The following is a 16442-nucleotide window of genomic DNA, read 5'->3' as shown; positions in this document are numbered from 1 at the left end:
GTAAGTTGTGGCTGAGTTTTAGGTTCGTCACTGAAATAGTTAAAAACTCGTATTTTTATATCGATTTAGCAATTTAAGTTACACGTACATATTTGAAAATCATATGTTAATTTAGACATATTGCTTTTTTCCTATCACACATTTTACAAGATAATTTTCTTCAAAAGCTTCCTGGATGGATTGGATATGCATTTTTGATATCGGTGTCTTTGGCCCTCCTACTGCAATTTTTGGAGCTTATATTAGTGTTTCCCAGAGTATGGCACCCCACTTGAATCTAAGTTTTTAAGATATAGCATTATTTTAATCAGTGTATGTTGTTGTCCGTGAAACGTTTGTCCTCAGGTATAGAATAACTTTATAAAACATTAAGACAGTTATATTCTTTAAAAATTCTGTGTTATAGGCATATACCTGGGATCTGTACAATGTACTTAGCTACTATGTCACTTTTAAAGGAGACCTTTAAAAGGCTTCAAGAACTGTATCCAACACTTGAAATTATGAGTCATCCTCATAAGTATCTGTGTTACCTTTTTAACCCATTTCATTCTAGGCTGAATAACATAGAATAACATAGGTTTACCAAACAATACATTGTTGTTCCAAATAAAATAATTAAGGGAACATCCCATAAATGAATTACGTAGTGCAGATTCAGAAATAAGGCTGTAAATCATGTTGATTATTCATCTCAGTACCCATGACCCGCTTTTGGTGATTGCCTTGTCTTCCCTTGTATAAACTTGGATTTAGCCAGCCTTCCATTGGTGGGATTCGCTTGCTTCTTAGCTTTGCTGTAACTGTACTATGGTAAATACCCGGCTTGTTCCTTTGCCACATGTGTGAAATCTCTAGAACAAAGGATATACGCATTTTTAAATTTGTTAGCTATTGCCCGTTTGCCTTCCTAAGAGGCGATAACAGTTTTTACTACAGTCAAAAATATCGTAGTGTATGTAATGGAGTCTGTGTCCCAACACTCTCCAAAACAGTTCATTGCCGAACTTTTCATCTTGGCTGTTTGGTGAAAATATCAATGTTATCGTGCAGTGGAGATTGCATTGCTCTCATTATTACCAAATTCTTTTAAATGTCCTCAGTGGTAGCAAGTGTTTTTATTTTGAAGATAAAGTTTGGTTTTGGAAAAAGCCAACTCTTATGCATAAGATAGATAATAAGTTAGCTGGGACCCCAGTTTTTTGGGGGGAGTGGGTTGTATTTATTTTGAGAGGGAAGTTTAGTGAAAAAGAAGATCTAACTTTTAGATAAAAGTAGTATTCTTACGTGGCTTACGAATTTGCTTAGATGTTCGTTTCAAAAGAAGAGTTCCAAAAATGTCTAAAATAATGTCACTGTCCATCGGTATAAGATTATAGCGTTCTAAGGGGAATTATTTAAATCGAACAATCATTGAATGTTTATGTTATAGTATGTTTGTTTTAAAAAAGGCTTCACCCACTGTGAAGCCTTTAACATAAATAGGTGTCTTTCACAGGAAAGTACATTAAAAACAAATAATTTAAATATTCTTCGGCTGAATTTTTAAAATTATTATTTTATTTTTAAATTGCTTTCCTTTATATCAGGAGCAGATAATCTAGAAGAGATCATTTTTACCATTATTGAACAAGCATTATTAGGGAATATTTACAGAAGTCTAGTCTTTCCATATACCGGATCGATGGTCTGTATTTTCCATTTCCTCTTCCACAAATAATCTGTATATAGTGATATAGATAAAGCTGTCTAAAATTAAGCATATTAGCTAGCCAAATTTGGGTAAATTTTTGTGTTTAACTTTCAGATATTTAACTGCAGAACAAGTTGTGTGTTTTCAACAGTAAATTAATTTTCGTATGTGTATTTTCCTAAGACTTGTCAAATTTAGTGTCTTTTTCTTTAATACAAAGTGATTTTGAGACACAGACTAGATGCTCGATGTGTTGTAAATCAGATATCTGAAAGGCGTCACAGTCCTTAAAATGCTTATTGCAGCAATTGTCCTTTAGAGTTTCCAAAATAAAACCGTTGCTCATAAACCATTTTGTTTTATTTTCTGTGACAAATCGGATTATTATCCGATCAGTCACTGAGAGAGAATTTGTAGCGGCCCTCTGGGGGGGGGGGGGGTAGCTCCTTTCTCTCTTAAGTGTGTGACGTGTCTGGCTGTTCTGTTCTGCAGAGAAATGGTCAACGCATGGTTTGCTGAGCGAGTGCACCCCATCCCTGTCTGCAAGGAAGGCGCCCGAGGCCACGCCGAGTCCAGCCCTTGCCCCTCGCAGCAGAGTCCCCGGGCGGACGGCAGTGCCCCTGGGACACCAGCCAGGAAGATCTCTGCCTCCGAATTCGACCGGCCTCTGAGACCCATCGTCGTCAAGGATTCTGAGGGGACTGTGAGCTTCGTCTCGGACGCGGAAAAGAAGGAACAGATGCCGCTAACCCCCCCAAGGTTTGATCACGATGAAGGGGACCAGTGCTCGAGACTCTTGGAATTGGTGAAAGATATTTCCAGTCATTTGGATGTCACCGCCTTATGTCACAAAATCTTCTTGCACATCCATGGACTCATCTCCGCCGACCGCTATTCCCTGTTCCTCGTCTGCGAGGACAGCTCCAATGACAAGTTCCTCGTCAGCCGCCTCTTCGACGTGGCGGAGGGCTCGACGCTGGAGGAGGCTTCCAACAACTGCATCCGCTTGGAGTGGAACAAAGGCATCGTGGGGCACGTGGCGGCGCGCGGCGAGCCGCTGAACATCAGGGACGCGTACGAGGTAAGCCGCGGCCGCCGCCGAGCAGGCCGCCGAGCAGGCCACCGCAGGCACCACGCAGGCCACCAAGCAGGGCGCCACGCAGGCCACCGAGCAGGCCACCAAGCAGGCCGCCGCGCAGGCCGCCACGCAGGTGCCGCGCAGGCGCGCAGGGCGCGGGGCGGGCCCGTGGGTGGCACTGTGAATGGCCCGGGTTCCGAAGCGGAAATGTGACAGGTCGCATACTTACTAAGACGGGAATGTGCGCTGAGAACGTTCCCCTCTTTGAGATGCCACGGTTTCTTCGCTGGTGGTCGGGGCAAAGACGTGGGCCTGAGCACAATCTTGTCTTGTTTTTTTCCTCATGATAATTTACCGCAGCTCATCTCATAGCTGTATCTTCACATCTTTCCCCCAATCACTGTACAGAGCTCTCGCCATGTTCTCTCTGTGTGACCTTCTGAGGATTTTACAGATTCTCAAATGACAGGTGTAAAAACTGTCAAAGAATTCATTTGTTTTTAAATTAATTCATTCAGAATCATATCCATTCCAAGTCCCATTGACCTCAAAGTCTGATTTTCTTTCTTTCTGTGCTTTTTATTAGGCAAATAAATGTATAGATATCTTTTAAAAATGGAAATTTTTGCTCTAAAATATTTCAGTGGAAAGATTCGATATTTTTTCCCACTACTGACTGGTACAGTGATGTACAGATTTTTAATTATGGACTTGAAGATGATGCTATATAATTCTTCCAATTTCCTACTTAAAATGATCCTTTTTATTAATAGAATTATGGGTTTTAGACAAAGTATCTTAACTGAATGGCACATTGTATGTTTAAGAAATGTTTTCTAGCCCTCTAAGCGATGAGTTGTAGCCACTTGCCCTGTAGTGTACTGTACTATATGACGAAGGGTCCGCAGTAATCCCAGCCTACAGCTCCTGCCTGTAGTTCACGGGGTCGTGGCTGTTTTATTCACACCGCCCCCCCCGCCCCCACCATCCCTAATACAGTGCCCGGCGCATAGTTAGGTCTTAGTATTGGTTCAGGAAAAGTTGTAGTAGATTGAGATAGATAAGTATCATAGAAAGCAGATGATACTAGATGGCTGAGGAAAATGTGGTGGTTCAGGGAAGCAGGAGAAGACGGGCTGGCTGGTGAGGTGGAGAAAGGTTGGTTTGAGGAAACCATGCCTGATGAGGGACCCTGGGCAGCAGGTACGATTCGAATAGGCTGAGTTGTGCACATGGTGAGATCCAGACCAAAGAGAAGTTTCAAGAAGAGACAGGGAAGGTGGACCATGTGGCACCTGTGCAGAGTGCTGTGGGTCACAGTCAGGTCGGACTTTGAGGAGTCACTGGAGCAGGGCTAGAGGTGACTGGGGTTTTGAGCGCCAGGCGGAGGAGTGTGGTCCAGGCCCAGAAGAGTCATTGAAGATGAGTCAAAGGGGGCCAGAATGATTCAGACCGTGCTTTATGGTGGCCATAAAGTGAATTAGAGGGGACAACGCTGGAAGCTGGGAGGACAGGCGGTTTCCATGATAGGAGGAGGCGGAGACCTGACCCAGGGCACTGGCCTGCAACATCCAGAGCGGGGAGCGGGTTTCGGATGAAGAAGTAGAATCTGCTGGGCAAGGCATCTCATAGGAGATGAAGAGGGGGCAAAGGAGAGGTGAAGATGACTCAGGTTTAGGGGCGGGCGACTGAATCACGGCAGCTGGTGGGGAAGGCTGAGGGCAGGGATTTGGGGGGAGAGGTGATCGTTCAGGTAGATTAAGTCCCGGGCTATCTGTCAGCGCCCGTGCTGCACAGGCGTCTGTTCGGCGTTGACTTCGCAGAGCTGTCTCCGCGGCCCCTCTGAGCTGTCGTGACGTCACACCATAGCTGACCCCGGAAGGATTGCTGCCAAATTTGCAGAATTCCCTTCCTGTCTCAGGTGATGGCTGGGTGTCCGCTTTTCAGTGGCACTGCGGTCCCCAGTATGCTAGGACCGTGAATGTGCTTTGGCTTCGCTGAGCATGCCCTCCTTTGTCCGGGGGTCTGAGCTTTCTCCAGCCCTGAGGATTTCTTCACGTATGTGCATTTCGTGTAGACTCTTGCCGTCTTCAGAGTTTAGACCACGTGGGGTTTGCAGTTGGGATGATTTAGTGCCTGTCATCGACAGAGCCCATCTCCCCGATGTGGCGTGCTCCCAGGTGCAGCCTCTCAGCCTGCCACTCCTGTGTTGTCCTTTGGCGCCCCCGATCGTGTGTATAGTGGCCTTGCAGACGTTATGTGTGTCCCAAGATTTCATTAGAAGTTGTGGGGCTGATCCAAGATGTAGAAGTTACATTGGTATTGACAGTGGAAGTCAGCCCCATCGATAATTTGAATAATCAATTACTGTCTCATAGCCTTTTGTGAACGTAGTCATAACATGAAAATGCATCCGAATGTTTTCTGAGTCCCAGCTTCTCAAACATGCATCTGTAGAAACGACACTCTGTAGCTGTATTTCTAAAGCTTATTTGACCACAGAACACTTGAAAAGTGTATAATGTAGCAGTGGTTGCAGTGGAAAACCTCAAGTGGCCATGAAATATAATCATGCTCGGATCGAAGCTAAGAATAAAAAAAAGCCACAGATAAAGTAATGGTAAGAAATGGTCACCATTTGATTCACTGTTTAAAACTTTATAAGAGAATGATATAAATTGGAAAAATCAACTGTTTTATTACTAATAAAATAATACACCTATGTATTTAAAATATAAGACAAGATCTACAACTCAGGCCAGTAATTCTCGATTAAATCACAGATACCCATGAAAGGGTTAGTTGGTGAGTGCTGCCAGGTACTGATGTTCAGTGACACATCAGCCTGTTACTCATGCAGCTTTCTTGGATGTGGCACAGGATTTATTAATAATAAGATATTAACACATAATCAGAATAGCAATATAAATGTGTTTATATTAACACATAATCAGAATAGCAATATAAATGTGTTTGCTGTTTTCCTTATATATGAAAACTAGGTATCACCTACTATCTAGATTGGATTGTATATTAGTCAGGATTCTTCAGAGAAACAGCACCAACAGCAGATAATCTATATATCTATACCTATCCTTCCATCCATATACCCATCATCTATCTGTCATCTGGATATATAACGAAGAGAGTATGGGAATTAGCTCACTTGGTTATGGAGACCAAGACCTTCCATGACCTGCCTGCCGTCTGCCGGCTGGGGAACCGGGAGAGCCCCAGGGATGGTTCAGTGCGAGTCCAAAGGCCTGAGAATCGGGGGCCAGTGCTGTGAGCTTGATCTGGGCCCGGTCCAAAAGCCTGAGAACCGGGCACTCGGAGAGACGGCAGCACAAACGGCAGGAGGGCAGAGGAGGACAGGTGTCCCCGCATGGGTGAGGGGACCTGCGTCGTTCCGGCCACTGGCTCGAATGCTCGTTTCCTCACAGACACCCCAGAAACAAGGCTTGCCAGCTTTCTGGGCATCCCTTCGCCCCGTCAAGCCGACACACAAAATTAATGAGCACAGAATGCCTCGAGCCCCCAGTTCCACGTCCTCTGGAAGCCTCGAGCCTCTCTAAGATTTCCTGTGTTAAAGGATTCACGTTGTCCAAACGCCCCTCTTCCTCCCAAGTCAACCGGAATGTCCCGCAGGCAGCCACTCCCCGTGCGCCATGACGTCCAGGGGGAAGACCCGGAGGGTCTCAGGGAAGGGCGCGTTGCTGCTCACGCGTCCTCCCCAAGTAGCTGCCGTTCCTCCCACCCCCTTTCAGTTCTTTCTCCGGTGAATAAAACTTCACCATCTCTTATCCTGCAGGTCTCACTTCCTCTTTCAAGTATTAAGGTATTTTCCTAAAGAAATATGAGCTCTTTCAAATGAATTTCTGATGAATAAAATGATTCTCAGGATGAATTTTAGAAGAAAGACATAACAATAGCAACTGTTTTAGTTTTGATAAATCTGCCAATCTGTCATGGCATGCTTGTGCCCCAGGGAACACAGTTTGGGAACCGCATTGCTCAATGTGCTAATTTTCTTGAGGCAGTGTCTGAAAAATGCCACTCTGTCAAAGAAAACCAGCCTATAATTTGGCAAGTCTGCTGTGTTCTTTCATTTGTTTCCTGTTATTTTTATATAATTTCGAACTTACAGAAAAATTGCAAGACCCATGTAAGAAGCTGCCATGTGCCCGTTACCCAGATCCTCCAACTGTTTATGTTTTGCCTCATTTTATCTCTTTTTCTATACATAACGCATGTAAGTAATAAATGCATATTATTTTTCATGAACCATTTAATAAGTCGGAGACATTTAACTCAATGGTGTATATTTTCTCACAGGAACACCATTGGGATACATAAATCAAAACTAGGAAATTTTATGACGCGGTACTACTGTCTAACAGTCTATAGTGACACGTGGTCAGCTGACCCGTTAATGTCTTTTATAGTTGTTTTTCCCCCTGACCAGGGATCTAGTCCACGATCACACCCTGCACGTACTGTCATGTTTCTTTTGCCTTCTTTAAATACGGCATAGTTCCTCAGCGTTCCTCTTTCTTGACCTATGTTTTAGAAGAATACAGGCCAACTATTTGGTAGAGTACCTCTCCTGAATAGATCCCACCTGGGGTATGGCCCTTGCTCTTAGGGACTGGCCTTTTTGTGTCTCAGCTGAATGCCGGAGGCGCCCAGTGGGATCTGTCCCTTGGCTGAGCTGAACCCTGCTGTCCTAACCTTGCCCTAACTGGTGTTGCCATTCAGCGTTCAGCCCGCAGCGGGTGCTGTTTCCTAGTTCTAGCGTAGTGCGCTGTGCCCGTCTGAAGTCGACGGCTGCCCAGCCTTTGCCAGCCCTCCTTTACACCCCTCTCCTCATCCTACCTGCCCCCCGCCCCCGACGGAGCCTTGCCAGTGCCAGCCACCCTGGAAGCCCTGGATCCCGTTCACTTCCACTTGGGTCCCATCTGCCTTCTCCCCAGCAGGAAGATGCCCCCAAGAAGACAGCATTGCATGGCAATCCTGTATTTTCTCTCTTCGGTCCCTGTGCCTTTCTCGTCTCATGTATTTGATGTAGTCTTATATTTTCAGCAGGAGGGCAGGTGGGTACCAGTTGTTTATTATGGTGAGTGGATAGCCAAGGCTTGTGGTTTTTTTGTTTGTTTGCTTGACATGTTCTCATACACAGTAAAAGGAATAATCACAATCATAATCATGCTGTTTTTCCTTTTGTGTTTCCTGGGCCGAGAGCGGTTAGAAGTTCTCTGTGTTTACTGCCTTTGCACTGAGTGCGTTATTAAAGGAAGATTCTGTAAGATGCCAGAATTCACCTAAAGTGAATTTGAAGCATACATTACTCCTGCCCTTCGATGAAGAGAGAACTCCAGGGCTGTTGCTGATTTTAACTTCTAGTATGCACCAAAAGCTTGAAAGGCCTACTAATTTCAGTCTGTCAAACTCTATTGCTTTGATCAGATAGCTGGGTTTAGTCCTCTTCTTTATAAATTGGTCTTGTAATTAAAATCTGCATAAATAAAATAATTGCTTAGGATGCATTTTTAATCATAATTTGGCATTAGCTTATAAAGTAACTCACTTTATAATTTAATATTTTTTCACTTCTTTAATTCATCAATATCAGTATCCTGTCTTTCATTAAATACTTTAGTATGTTATTTAAGAACCATTTTCTAGAAACATTCAGCCAAGATTTTTTTTGTCCCAATATAACTTTGAGCATATTTGCGGAAAAAGCAAACATACAGTAGTGTTTATTTAAATATAAAATATTAATTCTGACTTTCCACCATTTTATAACTTTTCTGTTGAAATTGTCTGTAATGCCAAGTTTGGTTCTCTTAGGCCTCATTTTTGGCCTCATTTTTGACCCCAATTGAGTGAATCCAGAGTAATCATTTACTTCATTCACAGCTTTGGCTTTGCATGACTTTAGACTAATTAAAAAAAAAAAAAAATAGAAATGACCTTCAAAGATGAGGATTTTCCAGTGTGGCTATTCCATATTCTCTGAAGGGAATTCCAAAAGCAGAGTTTTGAGAGCAGTGGTGCTATTATTAGATCGAGCATGTAACTTCCCGAGGCTACAGCTGGAAGGGAACAGCGCTCATGCCTATGTTTATGCTCTGGCGTGTTTGTTTCCATTCTGATCTTACCCCGTTAGTGGTATCTGTCCATTTCCTCTGGTGAGCACCTGCACCCCCACCTACAAGGTTTGCTTTAAACGATAATAAGCAAAAAATGATCACGCTAAATAACTATGGTGTCATTTGCTAATGAATTCCTTCATTTATTCAACGGACGTTTTTGAGTTCCTGTGCTAATATTGGGAACGTGCTGGTGAACCAAAAAAAAAAAAAAAGCCCCCATCGAGTTTACAGCCTAACTTTAACCTTCCCAGTCCAAAGTTCAGCGGAGAAGAGCCTGTACCTCTTTCTTTAACCCACATTTAGAACTACCACATTTCTCAGAGTCCTTTTGATTATTAATGTGTGTGATGTGCTTTGTAAAGAGAGAAAGAGATTCAAAGATTAAGGGGTTGTTTACAGTCCCATTGAGGCCACACATACATCTATATGTATATGTGTGTATGTGTGTGTGTATATAGATATGTATATGTGTACGTATGTGTGTATGTGTATGTGTGTATATGTATATCCCATATATATATATATATGTATATGTATGTGGAAGGAAAGATAAGATTTAAGTTCTTATGAACGCCTGAGATGGAGAACAGACTACCAAGGAAACAAATGATCGCAAGGGAGGTAAAGTCGTTCTGGGAGTGGAAGGTTTTATAGGGAGAGTCTCCGAGCAGAGACGCTTTTCCTCTGCATGGCACAGAAGCATTGGGCAGTGAGGCAGGAGCAGGCAAACTGTGTTCCAGAGCGGGACAGGTGCCACTTTTCCCCAAATCTAGGTAAGGCTATTCGAAATAATATTTCAAATTTCCTATATTTCCAGACATTTGTTTGAGTCTGTATTTTTTTGGTTCTTAGAAACATTAGCTTCTAAAAAAAAAACAAAACGCTTAAATTTATCTTTGTCAAAGATGATATGTACTCATATGATTCGATGCCTATTACAACAATAAAATTGTCATTCAGAGCAACAAGGTAAGTCGAAGGTTAGATTTCTCTAATCTTATAAATCGGAAAAATCAAATCGGTCTTCGAACAGGTCAGTCATTAAATTAAATTTCTTTTTCCTTACTAGGATCCTCGATTCAATGCAGAAGTTGACCAAATTACAGGCTACAGGACACAAAGTATTCTTTGTATGCCAATTAAGAATCATAGGGAAGAGGTAAGCCAATTTTCCATTTCATAAAAGGTCATTTGGAAACATTTTTCTTTTCGAAAAAAGATTTACTTTACTTTGCACACTTAGGAAATAATACTATAGTGACAAGTTAACTATAAAGTGCTTAACTGTTCTGCTTGGTATTTTTTATTTAGATTTTAGTTATAGAGTTGAATCCTGATAGAGACTTTACTGTGACTTAGAAATAAATTCTAGACATTTTATTTCCTTATCCTCCATTCCCTTCAGGACCTTATTCTATCCAAGATATATTAATTGTAGTTGCAATCAACTTATTTCACATTATATTTTAACTGTCTGAATAATATTCCTTTCATAAATGGTTATCCAACTGCAGTGATCATCAGCTGATTTTTTAAAATAAAAATGAGGTTTTGAAAAAAAGGAAATCGTAGCTAATCCCAAGTCAATTCCATTGTGAAGTTAGGATGAGCAAATGAAAATGTGTTGGTTTATACTTTACCTAACTAGAAGGTTTAGATTATGTTAGTACTGAATTCCCTTTTCATTTTATATGTATTCGAAAAAAGTTAATAAATTATCGATTAAACCGAATGCTTCAACTGAGTGTTCTCAGCCCTGGCTGCACATTACATTCCACTGGGCAACTTCTAAAATATTACCAATTAAACCAGAATACCCTAAGGGCAGGGTCTGGATCCTGATGTACTTTTAAAGCTCCCCATGCAATTATGAAGTGCAGCCAGAGTTGAAAATCACTACTCTAAGTGAAAATAAATAGATTTGAAAAGCCCGTGTCAGTGGTTCCTCACCTGGGCTGCACACTCGTCACCTGGGGTGTGCTTCTGGTGCCCAGGCTTCACCTCAGATCAGACTCTGAGGGCTTGGGGCCCGGGCACCAGTGCTGGAAAGCTCCCAGCACTGGCGATGACAGTGTGCAGATAAGGCCGAGAACCACCGCCAACGCTCCTGGCGACCCGTGATGCTTCCGCCTGATTTATATTCGGATTCTGACGTCTTTCCTTTCTCTTCTCCACATGGTCTGTTACCAAGTCCCATTGATTTTTTTTTCCATTCGAATGTTTCTCATTTCAGTTCCTTTCTTTTCATACCCACTGCCTGAATCATAATTCGGATCTTGAAGTAATGCCTGAACTTTTAAAATATTCCTGTGAGGGGGTCGCTCCGCTTGTAGTCACTTTCCCTTCAGTCCACTCGGCATAGGTCCTGAGAATGCTCGTAAAACGCCACTTTCGAAATCTATGCCCCGAAAACATAAACATGCATCCTAGTCACATGGGGATTTTGTTAAAATGCAGATTCTGAGTTCAGTTGGTCTGGGTGGGGGAGGAGATTCTGTCAAACGAGCACCAAGCTGATGCTGATGCCCAGGTGTGCAGATCAGAGTTTGCCGGACAGAACCCTCCACCTGTCCCGTCTCACTAGACCAGTCAGTCCTCGATGCCTTAGAGGTGCTGTGCAGTTTCATAGAGGATGGTTACAGCCACAGTTATTAAAAACACCTGCAGCTAAAACATGAATATGAGATTAATTACGTGAATAAATAAATAAAGTTGAAAAGCCTATGCGTGGACTAATGATGATAATGTTACTAATTGGGCTGCCAAACACAGCAAATAAAAAGCACGTCCCGTGAGATATTTGGGACACAGTTATACTAAAAAAGTATTTGTTCTTCATCTAAAATTAACTTTGCCTAGACGTCCTGTTTTCATCAGGCAGCCCTAGTTATGCACCCAGGACTGTGATTCTGTGCATGTAAGAACACAGTGTCCGGCTTTATTCAGGAAATATGCTTTAAAATTGCGGCCCCCCAGACCAACTTTGTATCGGCCAGGAGACTCAGCCCAAATCAAGCTCTGATTAAACTTCTCTTTTAAAATAATGTGAACAATTGCGCCAAGGTGGGGGTTGAGGGAGCCCTTGAGAATGCACAGCAGTCGCCAGGGAGGCGAGTGGGACGGCCGTGCTGTGAGAGCATCTCCGGAGTCACATGTCCTCTCGCTGCGACGCGAGGATGTGAGGACGATTTAGATTAAAACGCAGCAGCGGTTTTATGTGTTTATATCCTTTCATATGTTTGTTGGCCGTTTGTATATTGGAGAGGATGCAGAGAAAAAGGAACCCTCACGCACTGCTGGTGGGACTGCAAATTGGTACAGTCACTACAGAAAACAGTACGGAGGGTCCTCAAAAAACTAAGAATCGATCTGCCACATGACCTAGCAATCCCTCTACTAAGTTTTTACCCCGAAGACTTGAAAATATATTCGAAAAGATATTTTCACACTGATGTTCATAGCATTATTCATGGTGGCCAGGACATGGAAGCAACCAAAGTGTCCTACGATAGAGGATCGGATGAAGAAGCTGCGGTACATATATGCAGTGGAGTATTACTCAGCCATAAAAAAAAAGATGAAATACCGCCATTTGCAACAACGTGGATGGACCTCGAGATAATCATGCTAAACAAAATGAGCCAGACAAAAAAGTTGAAAACCACAAGATATCACTTATATGTGGGATATAAACCTAAAAGCACCAAACGAACAGGACAAACAGAGACTCATGGACATGGACTATAGACTAGTAGTTATCAGAGGGGAGCGGGGGTCAGGGGATGGGGGAGGTAGATGGGGTAAAAGGGGTCAAATACGTGGTGACAGAAAGAAATCTAACTATGGGTGGTGAACATACAATGCAAAATATATATGACTTATTGGTGAATTGTACACTTGAAACTTACTATATTTTGTTAATCAGTGTCACCATAAAAAAAAAAAATCTGGTTTAAAAAAAACACACACAATAGCAAAACTCCCAGCTGTATCGAGGTATAATTTACATATAGTAAAATTCACATGTTTTAAGTACACAGTTTGATGAGTTTTGACAAATGTGTGTATAGTAACATAACCGCCACAATAATCAAGATATAGAACACTTCTGTCACCTTGGTGTTCCCTGTGCCCCTTCGAAATTGGTCTCCTCCCCATCCCTCAGCCCCCAGCCCCTGACAGTCACCCATCTGGCCTTGTCACCATTGTTTTGCCTTTTCTAGAATGTCATGTGGACGGAATCCTGCAGTGTGTCATCTTGCATGTCTGGCTTCACTCAGCATACTGCTCGTGGGATTTATCTGCATTGCTGCGTGTGTCAGTGGTCTGTTTCCTTCTCTGGCTGAGTGATTTGCTCTGTGGTATGAATAGACCACTATTTGGTTGTCCAATCAACCCTCAATTGATAGACATTTGAGTTGTTTCCAGTTTCTCCCTATTATGAAAAAAAAGCCCCCGGCAATGTTTGCATACAGGTTGTTGTATGCACATAACGTTTTCATTCTTCTTGAGTAAATACAGTTGTGCTTTGAGCAGCCTGGGGTTTAGAGGCACCGAACCCCACACAGTTGAAAATCTGCATATCCCTTTTGACTCCCCAAAACTTAACTACTGATAGCCTACTGCCAACCGAAAGCCTTGCTGGTAACATAAACAGTTGGTAAACACACATGTTTTGTATGTCATATGTATTCTCACAATAAAGGAAGCTAGAGAAAAGAAAAAGTCTTAAGAAAATTATAAGGTTCATCTGCAGGTTTTTTAAATTGTTGCAAATCTCCAAAAAGTTTTCCAGTCTACTGAAAAAAACCCCACATATAGGTGACCCACACAGTTCAGACCTGTGCTGTCCCGGAGGGGAATTGCAAGGTTCTGTGGCGGTGCACGCCGTTTCGTTTTGCAAGAAATGCCCAGCCCTCCCCGACAGCGGCCATGCTACATGCTCTCTCACCTGCGGCGTGTGAGTGCCGGTTGGCAGTCCCTATTATGAAAAAAAAAGCCCCTGGCAATGTCCTTGGCAGCACTCAGCATTGTCAGCTTTTAAAAGTGAGCCATTCTAGTGGGGATGATTTAAATTCGGTTACATATCTATACAGCTCCACTCTCAGCCAAGGGCCATCTGCTCACTTACAGATCTGATTAGAGTGGGTTGAGCAATAGGTCCCCAGACTGTGACTGTCCCAAGCTCTCCCTGAGATGCCTGCTGGGTCCCTGAGTGTCCCCCAGTTTGTCTGTCCCCTGCTCCTGCACCCCCTCTGCTGTCTCTGTTTTACCTTGTGATGACTTGTTTTGAAGTCTCTTCACCTGTTTCCACGGAAGTTCACGCACACCACGCAGTTCCCGAGATAAGACACCTTCAGTCCCCTTCCTGCAGACTCAGTGCCTTCACTGAAGAGAGGGTTTCCAAGGCGGCTTTTAAACATCTCCCCGGCCCTCCCCATTCTCTGCCCGCTCCCCCTGCTCCACAGTCACACAACTGAGTTCGAAATCATTTCCTGAGAGTTATTTCTTCAGAGAAAAAGAATGAAGAGAAACAGAAGACCAGACATACTCTCGGCGTGGCCATTGTAGTATAAAAAAGTCATTTGGCTGACCTAGAGACACGGCTGCTAAGAAGATGCAACCTACGGCTTCCAGCGTCGTCTTTAAATTTACGATAGCTGCATAAACGAATTCAGGGCTGTGTTTGCTTTTGTGTTCACACAAGAGGACTCTTCCTCTCATGAAGATTTGAAGTCGGAGTGGAGACTCACAGTAAGGCTTTTGGGAGCAGTGGGTGAGGTTTTCTGCTGTGGGCTTGAATGCCATCTTCACCCCGTACTTGATGAGTACCCAGGATGGAACTGGTTAATCCCTTCGATCTTTACTTTCCTCATCTGCAAAATGAGGCTTATAAATGGACTTAACCCCATAGGGTTGTGAAGATTAAATGCATCCTTGCCTGCAAAGGGCTTAATAGTTCTTGGCACACTGGAAGTGATTGATAAATGTCAGCTGTTATTTTCTGAAAGAAGACAGAACAGCTTTTGAGAGCGACAAGGAATGATAAAGGTGTACGAACAGGTCATCAGCCACAGACTCAGCAGCCCCCTGGGGTCACATAATAACCAGCACAATTCCTGACTTAACTGGTCTATGACCCTCTAGCAAACTTTAAACTTTAAATGAAAATACTTTTACGTTTCTCCTCAAATGAGGCAAATGAATTTGGTGTCTTCTCTGTGTTAGTCCAACTCTATGGAGTAAGCCAACACCAATTCCAACTAATCACCAAGGACCCTAAAATGAAAGGCGAATATTGGCTGTTTATCGATTGTTTACAGAGTGTCCTGGTACCTTCCAGTGACCCCAGCTTCTTAAGGCACAGGTGCTGACTCTGAGAAGCTGCTCAGTTGGAGCAGCCGGATACTGAATCTGACATCCTGAACGTGACATCGTCCGGAAAATTCAGGCGTTTTAAGATCCAGTAAAACCTGTCATCTCCTCATTTGCCCCTCTACTTGTGAAGCATTTCAACTAATGAAAAAAAATTTCAGGTGTTCTTTTCATTTGTTTTACTTTTAAGTGTGGTAGACGTAGCACTACCTTTTTCAGAATCACAGATATTCCTAAACTTCTGTGGCAGAAATATTTTTTAAAAATCGTAAAGCATGAATTTTTGCATTCTTCCCCTCTCTCTAATTAATCCTTTCTAAGAGAAAGGGGCTTGATGGGGAAAATGGTGAGGGAAACTGGAGAACCTTGCGACGGCTAAAATAATTAATTTTGAGAAGATCAAAGAGCCGTTGGTTAGAGAAAATGAAGACCAGTAGACAAAGGGCCTGGGGGAGAGGGGTGCCGGCCCAGGCCGTGTACCAGCGGTGGGGCCAGACCTCGGTGGTAACCGCCTACCCTGTGGGAACCACCCCAGCGACCTGGCGTGCATTAATTCACTTAATGTTCGTTAACAGCCACAGGAAGAAGTCATTACTTTTTTCCGCTTAACAGACGTAGAAACTGGGAAGATTCGGGGCACTCACCCAAAGCCACATAACTAGTCTGACCACAGGGTCATAATATGGGAAGGAGGCTTTCTTACAATTCTGCTGGGTGATGACCTCACTCCACTTCCGATGTGTTTACCGTGGCTCCACGCAGAAGCCGGGCCCACGGCGAGAACAAGGAGACCTGCTGTCTTCTGATGGCTCTTCAGAGTTACGTGTGTAAAGCACTCTGCACGTGGACTCTTTTTAAAATGAAAAAGAAGAGAGAGGGCAAGAGGGACCAGAGTCCCACCCTCTGTGATGTCCCAAGACATTAATCACATCAAGTGGACGAGAGGAAACTCTTACCAGAGGTGAAGGAGTTACAGGGGCCTGTGCCCTGTTAATCAGGGCCAGAGCGCCCCACAGAAGCACCGTGACATAACGCGAGCATAATGAAAACATTTGCAGCCAGTGAGTGTGTGAGCTTTCGGGGCTGCTGTTGAATGTCTTTCCTAGTGAATGCTGGATTTCGTGGACCTGAGCAGTTG

At 43.4% G+C, this 16442-nt stretch overlaps 1 protein-coding gene across 4 annotated transcripts in view; it reads left to right on the top strand.

Moving 5' to 3' along the window:
• The window catches only part of PDE5A (phosphodiesterase 5A), a 111596-nt gene that overhangs the window by 16539 nt on the left and 78615 nt on the right, over nt 1-16442 (top strand). For all 4 annotated transcript variants that reach the window (XM_023536972.1, XM_023536971.1, XM_011370772.2 and 1 more), the window contains exons 2-3: nt 2186-2774; nt 9999-10088. In XM_023536972.1, the coding sequence (XP_023392740.1) occupies nt 2186-2774; nt 9999-10088 (679 nt within the window). The remainder of the gene's footprint in view (nt 1-2185; nt 2775-9998; nt 10089-16442) is intronic.

Source organism: Pteropus vampyrus, unplaced genomic scaffold (assembly GCF_000151845.1).
Source record: "Pteropus vampyrus isolate Shadow unplaced genomic scaffold, Pvam_2.0 Scaffold174, whole genome shotgun sequence".
Taxonomy (NCBI): Eukaryota; Metazoa; Chordata; class Mammalia; order Chiroptera; family Pteropodidae; genus Pteropus; species Pteropus vampyrus.
The sequence above is the reverse complement of the archived record's forward strand: the minus strand, read 5'-3'. Positions and strand labels throughout refer to the sequence as shown.